We start from the raw sequence: 8,694 nt of genomic DNA, 5'->3' as shown, positions 1-8,694 counted from the left end.
GCCTGCCCGCCCTGCTCCTGGCGTGCTGCAGCCTGGCCGCGGCGCTGGCCCCGCAGGTACGCGCGCTCCCGGCCCCGGCGGCCCCCGTGGGGCCTGCTCCCCGGACTTAGGCGCAGCCTGTGCTCCTGGCCGCGGCTCTGCAGGGGTTGGGGCCGGCCGGATCCGGCGTCAGTCTGAACCCGCGCGGCTCTCAGGCGCTCAGACCGCGGTTGGGAGCCGCGCTGCGGGGGGCCGACCCCCGCCTCTGCCCTTTTGAGCGACTTCCTGCTTGGCGCCGTCACCCCGAGCCGTCCCCGCGGGCCTGCAAGCACCGGCGCCGTTGTTCTGCCCTCTCAGCCCAGACAGCTCACGGGCATTTTTGTTTTCGTGCCTCTTTTTTGGAGCTGCCGCTTTCATGCATTAAAACATTTAATCCAGTGCTGCCTCTCAGTCGGGAGTGGCTTCCTGCCTTGTTTAGTATATAGCTTTTTTTTTTTTTTAAACAGGCAGAAGCTTTAAATCCAACTGCCCTTTGTTGTCCGAGTCCTGTATTTATTAATGTTTTGGTAAAGTAGAAAATAACTTTCTTTGTTCAATGACTTCTATGACATCCAGTTAACCAGGTGAATAGGATGTGACAAAGTAGCTAATGGAATTACTAAACAGCATTTTAAATAAGCTTAATTTTAGAACCTGGTAGAGTTGCCATTCAAGGCTGCAGGATTATTTACTGCTGGAAGTGCAGTTTAGTATACCTCTGTTTTAACCAGTAATTTCCCGGTGTTTGCATCTGGGTTATGTGGAGAATGTTGATCGCAGTCGGTCACTTTTGGGAGGTTTAGTGTGTTCTAAGAGTCAGGAAATTCAGGCTTGTTCCCTATAGTATCCCTGATTTGGTTAGTGATCGTGGGTAGATTTCATCCATTCCATGTAAACCAGGTTACTCATTTGTAAAATGAGGGGTAATAATGCTTACTTTTCTCTTTGTAACACATTTTGAATTGTGGATAATATGGATTACATAAGAGCCAGCTGTCACCAGTACAAGCACTTTTATATTTTTAAACTAGAAGGTTTAGTATAATCTGGTTTTTGCTTTCAAGCAGATTGAAATGTACCAAATATATTTTCCTATCTGCTATTTAAAGGAATGGGGGAGAATGAAAGGGAGAAATTCATCCAAGCCTTGAGGCCTCAGGAGGCATTTCAGTGCTTGGAGCATATTCTGAAATAGAACTATGTATGCAATTAAAAAAAAAAAAATGGAGCCTATTCTACTCTTCTCCCACTCATTATCATGTTACACAGAAAATGTTCTGAATGTTTAAATCACATTTCAGCTTTGTTTTTTAGCCTGAAGTCAGATGACATGTGGGACCATCTTTTAACTACTTGAGAAGTGATATACCAAGTACAGGTTGCCCTTGTGTTATGTGGCTTTTTTATATGTGAATACACTGTTATGCAGTGAGCATATTTAGACCCATAATTTGTTACATGCAAGGTAAATTCAGTCTTATGCAATCAGCATAGACCACCTCCCCAAGCAGGTAAGTCTGTGGGGAGAGGGGAAAGGGCCATGGCCCCATCACCCCAGCCCCGGCAACAGCAGCCCTGGGGGCGGCTGGTGCCAGCTGCCTGCAGCTGCTGGGCTGTACCGTTCTCTGACTGTCCTCCCATGCCTGGGCTCCGCTTGTCCACACTCACCTGTGCTCCTAGGCTGCACTGTGCCCTGGTGCAGGCAGCTGGTGTCAGCTGCTCCAGCACAGGCTGGGGTGACTGTAGACAAAGGGAACCCCGGGCGGCATGGCGTGGGGCATGGCACTCACCCCAGCCCTGGGAGCAGTCGACACCAGCTAGGCTACACCATGCCCCCCCCGGGGACTCTGCTGGTCCCTAGCCCCAGCTGCAGCAGCCCTGGGAGTGGCCAACACCAGAGCAGAGCCCCAGGAGGTTTGGGGCACACTGCAGCCCAGCTGCTACAGGCAGTTGGTGTCGGCTGCTCCCGGGGCCAGGGTGAGTGCCGTGCCCCGCGTCGCCTGGGGCTCTGCTTGTCCGCACTCACCTTAACCCATGCTGGAGCGTCCCGGGGTGCAGCTGACACCAGCTGCCTGCACCAGGCCACAGGACAGCCCAGCAGCTGGTGTTGGCTGCTGACAGGGCTGGGGTGAGTGGGGACCGGCAGAGCCCTGGGGGGTTCGGGGCATGGTACAGCCCAGCTGCTACAGGCAGCTGGTGTCAGCTCCTCCCGGGGCCGGGGTGAGTGCTGCACTAGCTGGGGCGCCGCATGTCCGCACTCACCCCAGCTGGCTGAACCAACCCCGGGAGCAGCCAACACCACCTGCCTGCACCAGGGCATGATGCAGCCCAGGAGCAGAGGTGAGTGTGGACAAGTGGAGCTCAGATGCGGGGTGGGGGGCAGGCGGAGCACGGTGCAGCCCAGGCGGCTGCAGGCAGCTGGTGCCGGCTGCTCCTGGGGCCACTGCAGTTTGGGCTGGGGTGAGTGACGCTCTGTTCCCTCTGCTTTGCTGCCTTGTGCAGCCCCTAGAGCGGCACCCCTACCCCTGCCTCTTCCCTAGTCCCAGCCTCACTCCTTCCTTCCCTCCCTCACCTATCCCTATTTGTTACATTTGTTACATTGTAAAGTGGGTTAGCTTTATGCAAATTTGTTTTATATGCCATTCTCCAGGAACTCATGTACTGCATAAATTAAGGGAAACCTGTACTTCTTAAATGGAAGGATTCTGGATGTAACTAGTTATTCCCAGATCCTGTTTTCTTGGGCAGAGTGCAGCGTCTTTCACTTCTAATTCTCTCCTTTCTTGTTTGTTGCTTCTCCATGAAAACCTCCTCAATTAATTTAACTACTTTTGTTCTTCTGTATCGATAGTGTTTCTGACTTTATACCCAATACTAAGATATATATAGTTGTGTTAGGTCTAGTCCCAGGGTCATGTAACATTCTGATGAAACAGCCAAAATTAAATAGAATGTCTAGTCTCCTCAGGTATTGAGGCATCAAGTACACTTTTTTGTTGTTTGAGTTTAAGGTCGAATGAAAACAGTGATATAAGATTAACGTTTTACATTTTGTAGGATCAACAAAGTATGGTATCCCATTTTTTTTCCCTAAACCAGTCTGCACAGGTGTTCCTCAAATGTTTTCCTTTTCTTGCAGGATCAAGTAGAGCAGTTTTTTAAAAGTGGGCATACAAACAACTGGGCAGTTCTGGTAAGTGTTAAGCTGTCAGTTTTCCTTAAAAAGCAAACAAACACTGAGTACTAAATTGAGCAAAATTAAAGCATTCAGTAAAAGAAAAATAGATCTTTCCTTTTGTGTAAAATTATTAATATTAAATATCTGTCTTCTTTTCAATTCTCAAAGAGAAAATACAGGTTGTTGTGGGCTTTTTTTAAGTACACATGATATAAACTTGTAATAATGTAAGAAGCAGAAAAGTTCTTGTGCTTTAAGGTGTAAGGAGATCTGCTTTCTGCTCCCTTCTCAGCCACTGATTGCCCTTGCAATCTTGAGCAAGTTATTTGGACCCAGATTCTCTACTATTTGTTATTCCAAATCGCCCAGTACGTCAGTCTCTAGGTTTACTAGCTGTGCCACTTTTTTATTTATAAAACTGGGGTGTTAACATCCATCATGAAGTATTAGAAAAAAGATTATTGTAGTATTTGAATACAGTATGCACCCCAGACGCTTGCAAAAGGATAAATATTATTATTTTGTTATTGGCTTGTATTGTTTTTTTGTCAGTTTGTCACTAGCTTTATAAAACAAAGGCAAGTGCTTGATAATCAGAAGTCTGTTTAACTATCTCTGTCAATATTTTTTGAATAATAGAAAGTAATTTAGAATTGCCTCTTCAAAAGATGGTCATTTAGTTGATCATAAACATCTACCACAAATACTCTTTTTTATTGATTTTCTTAAACTAACAGGTATCTTGCTTCTGGCTAAGTCTTCTGGGTATACAGTTTTTGTTTCAGGATCTTACTGAACTTAGGCTGGGTGTTCCCTTTTCCACTTCATACTTGTGCAGTGTTATTCTAGCACCTTTAACTTCATAACTGTCTTTTGGGTTGGTCAGTCTGAGGGTATTTTCTGTGCTAAACAGCTGGTTACTCTTGTAACTTTTACTGGTCATGCGAGAGACCATAGGATGTTAAGGCCTTAAGGTTACAATTCTGCTAGTGTCTGAGGTCAGAGTTCAGCAGCTCTATCAAGCCTCTTCTAAGCTAGTTAAACTCCTTGGATAAAATGTTCAGAAGAAGCTCAGGATGTGCCTGTCCACCTTCCCTTCTGGTCTTGACTCTGTTGCCAGCATAATAAGCTCTGGCCTTGCAGCGCACCAGAGAATAGTGGTTAAGTAGAGGCAATGTCTTGGGAGCAGCCCTGAGCACTGTTGAGTGGGACTTAGATGAAAATGTGTTTGTTTGTTTTTGTTTTTTTTTAAGTTGCCTTTTTAGTTTTGTTTTAATCTTATTACTGAGAGTTGCAAGATACAAACTTAAAAATATGAGCTTCCTCTTAATTACAGAATGGACTTTAAGCTCTAATATTGCCCCAGGTACCTGAAAGATTCTTTCCCTAGGTATATCCAGGCCATTGATATTTGTATTTTCTTAGTCTCTGTTATGCTGTTAATCTTCTGTTATAAGATGCAATTGTTGTTTCTGACTATTTCTCTTGACACTTATCTTTTAGTTGCTTAACTAGCAGTATTTAAACTTGCTGACATTTTGGTTCTTGATGGTATTTGCAAACTGAAAGGGTGCAGTCTGAACATTGTAAATTTTTTTTTGAGAGTTTACCCTCAAATTCTGATTATTGCCCAGCTCTAACTTTGATGCATTTGACTCTTAAATAAAACCAATTTAGCAATTCTTTTCCTTTTGTTTGTGGCTCTTGTATTTATCCATGTGCACTTTCTTTCAAAGAGGCAGTCTCAGACTTGGATCCATTTGAAATGGAGAAGACATGTTAAATAAGGCAGCTCATCAGTTTAGCATTTTGAGATTATTCCGTACAGTGCATTTTTTGTCCTTTTTTAGCCTTTAATGAATGTTTTATCTGCAGCTCAGTCTGTCAACATCTATTTTCAAGGCAGATAAAAGCTTGTTCTACAGAAAAGGTTTGTATTACTTGTGTCATCAGCTTCTTGTTGCTAGGCACTCTTCGTTGTTTCACTAGTTTCATAGCATCGTAGCTATAGCTACTGATGCGTGTACTAATCAAGAATGCATCATTTATATTTTTAATATGCATTTATTTCTTCTTTACATGTTAAGGTGTGCACCTCTAGATTCTGGTTTAACTATCGTCATGTGGCAAACACCCTTTCCGTTTACAGAAGTGTCAAGAGGCTAGGTATTCCTGATAGGTAAGAGAAGTTGCTTTAAATTGTGATATTAAAATAAAGTTCCATCTTATTTTCTGAAAAGTTATAAATTCTGATCTCTTTTCGGCATAATTAGGTAAAAGATCTAAAGCAAAGACTTAATCTCATTATTTTTTATGATAATTAGAACAATATTATTGGAAAGGAAGAGGAACAAATTGCATACCATGATGCTTCCACAGAGAAATGGATAATTAGTTCAAAAGTTGTGAATCTAACTGGTTACTGAATAGATCTCCTGTCTAAATGGAAAAGCAGAATGTGAGAAGACCAGTAAAATGCATTCAGAATTGAAGGCATGACTCTGATGTAACTTTTACTATACTGTAACTTAATTTCCAGAATAATTAATGTCCTTTTAATATGCCTTTTGATTAGAGAACAGTTCATTTAATTAGCAACACAAAATCCTGTACAAGTACTGGGCTTCAGCTAAATTGAGAACAATCAACTAGAATGAGTACCTCTAAAATAGTGTTAGTCCAAGAGGTTCATATGCATTAAAAGGTGTTTTGAAAAATACTTTTTTTGGGGGGAGGGGGGATTTTCAAACAAAGGAGCTAGAGACTCTTCAACTATCCTGCTATAGAGAGAGCTGTATAAGAGAAATGGTACACACTTCTCATGGCCATGTGTGCTGGGGACTAATCTAGACTGGTGCCTCATGTAAGATGCCTCTGTCGTAGTTTAATTGCATCCACTTCAGAGCCTGTACGTGGGGTAGGGCTTCGTAAATATGTACGCTAGTGCAAAAGCACATAGACTAGGCCTCAACAAGATAGGTACCTTCAAGACTTATTGAATGTCAATAGGAATTAGATATTTAACTCCCTTTGACTCAATTGGAAATCACAGTGCTGTTAGTTCAGACTAAGACATCGCTACTATGGCTGACTCTGAAAAGGAAATGTTTATTTTATTCTATAAAAGCTGGTATTACATTTAGGGGTACATCTGCAAAAAGCATAGACAGTAAAGTGTCATTTTTAGGAGTTGATGTCTGAGTTCAAAATTACTGTCATCAGAACTTCTGCCCAGCTGCTACCCAATTCTGGAGGTGCCTAAAGTCCAAGACTTCCTCAGTTTTTGACAGTGAAGCTCCCCTGATGTCTAATAGTTTGCTTTTGGGCATGTTTGGGAGCTCTTTAGTGTTGGCAGGAATGGATGAACAGGTTGGTACCTCTGTCTTGCATGAATTCCACTGGGTTTTGTAAACTAGGCATTTCTTCATCAGTCTCTGTTGAGGAGCATTCACTTCAGCAGATGTTCTTGGGATATGCCAAATGGATCAGGCTCTGCACAGATGCGTCAGTGGTTACCCCTTACTTTTAAAGCATGGCCAGAGCAGGAAAACAGTGATATTGCTGTAGCCTTTTGCTTTTATACACTTGGGTGAGAATACTCACCCAAACTCAGGTTTCATATCATCTTTTGCCAGAGTAGATTCAAACCCATATCTTCTCTCTTCCAGGGGAGTTCCTTTATCATCTGGTCAAAGTCATGCTCACTCTCGTTCTTAGTTGCTTTGGCCCAGACAATCTTTAATTCTTTGAAACAGATAAGAACAGCTCATACAGCAAAGATGTAGCTTATAGTCTAATAGTTAGTTTGTCCTAATGGGAGGTGGAAGATGTAGGTTTAAATTCCCTTTGGCAGAGGAGGGAATTAAGTCCAGGTCTCTTGCAACTTGGTTGAGTTTCCCAATCACTCCACTGTTATACAAGTGGGGAGGAGAGGACAGTGGCCACCTTCATGTCGTCTTCAACATCCATGTTTAAAAAATAGTGGCACCTGAAAGAAAGGGCTTGCGTGTCTGCTTTTAGATGTATGCTCCAAGCTGTGAAGTTTGAGTGGAGTCTGATGCCTAAGATCCGGTAAGGGATGGGATTTAAAAGATACCTGCTGATATTTACAGAACCTAGTCTGAGGTGCCTAACTTTCCCTAGGTCTTATAAATGGAAACTAAACATCTAATTCAGTGTTGTGAGTTCTGTTACAGGAGCCAGTTGCATCTGAAAGTTAGGGGTTGCACCATTCTTTGTTGTGACACCTAATTTTTTTTTTGGATGTGGGTGCAAGTCAGCATCTCTCTGTTCTGTGGATGTAACACCCCGGTGAATTAAGTATAATGCAAAGACAAACATTCCCCCTTTAAGCAGTAGGGTCCTCTAAGAGATCAGCCTTTAGTGATGTAGCTCACATGGGTGATGTGAAGAGGTGTTTTTCAGTGCGCGTGCAATAATCTTTTAGCATATGACTTTTATGTAACTTCCTTTTTGGCCTCATTTTGTCTTAAATTTGATTCTCTTGGTTTATAGGCTGACTGTGTGGGCTGCTGTCAAAATGTAAAAAGTTAAAGCTTTGCCTTGGGAGGACTATTTCTTCATTCAGCACACTTGTTTGTGTTGCCTTGCTATCCAAACTGTTTTAGATAACAAGGCAATCCAAAAGCTAGATTAATGAGCCCACCAGTTGGCTGAAGCTGGTAGCCTGGAAGTGACCTATTGGAGACTAGACCATATAAATGGCATTTTTTTTTTTAAGTGTGATGAATGGAACTTGGGATATAGACAAGCATGCTTTTTAGCTAGTTTATAAGAGGACTGCAGGATTCTGTAGTGATGCAAGTAAGCTAAATTACCCTGACTTGGAGCACGAATGCATCAGGGTTAAAGCTGAATTTATTTCAATACTCCTGTATTGCTATAGAATCAAAAAGAGTTCCAGTTGCATTGTAATAGCTTGTATCAGTATTCCTTGATACCAGTAGAGTTATGTCTGTTCTCCTAGGCCTCTGGCAGATGTTACATTTACTGTGCACTGCATGCGAGTATTGCATGACAAACTGTAATATGCCTACTGGCCACACATTAAAATTATCATGGGAGATTTCTGTGCCACAAAGTTGCTGTTCACTGAGTAACTTCTCTGTGGCTGGGGATAAACTGGTATAACATTTGGCATGTTATGAGTTGTGTGATACTTGTGTATAACACTTGACAAATGCAATGTGTGCCAGAAACTAAAGTTTCTCCTGTTTCCTCTAGGAATTTTATATAAGAGTCTCATTTTTAAAAAATACTGCTTGATAGAGGTTGATGTGAGAACTTCTGTTTCTGAAACATGAAGAAGTCTGAATCTTGGATTGGTGTTCAGGTTTTACCTTGAACATCTTACTAAGCTGGATCACCTGGATGAAAAGCATAGAGCAGCTGTCCTGTGTAGGATAGTATCAAAGAGCCAGTGCCTTGGAGACCAATGTCTTACTCCATTTTCGCTGACCAAAAAAAAAAAGGTGGGG

At 42.7% G+C, this 8,694-nt stretch overlaps 1 protein-coding gene across 1 annotated transcript in view; it reads left to right on the top strand.

Moving 5' to 3' along the window:
* Positions 1-5: 5 nt before the first annotated feature.
* Positions 6-8,694, top strand: part of PIGK (phosphatidylinositol glycan anchor biosynthesis class K) — a gene marked incomplete at its 5' end in the record, with an annotated part of 178,743 nt that continues 170,054 nt past the window's right edge. Inside the window, 3 exons of the mRNA XM_019528326.1 lie at positions 6-56; positions 3,158-3,211; positions 5,284-5,375. Of these exons, the coding sequence (XP_019383871.1) occupies positions 6-56; positions 3,158-3,211; positions 5,284-5,375 (197 nt within the window). The remainder of the gene's footprint in view (positions 57-3,157; positions 3,212-5,283; positions 5,376-8,694) is intronic.

Source organism: Gavialis gangeticus, unplaced genomic scaffold, assembly GCF_001723915.1.
Source record: "Gavialis gangeticus isolate Ggan-Ray unplaced genomic scaffold, GavGan_comp1, whole genome shotgun sequence".
Classification (NCBI taxonomy): Eukaryota; Metazoa; Chordata; order Crocodylia; family Gavialidae; genus Gavialis; species Gavialis gangeticus.
The sequence above is the reverse complement of the archived record's forward strand: the minus strand, read 5'-3'. Positions and strand labels throughout refer to the sequence as shown.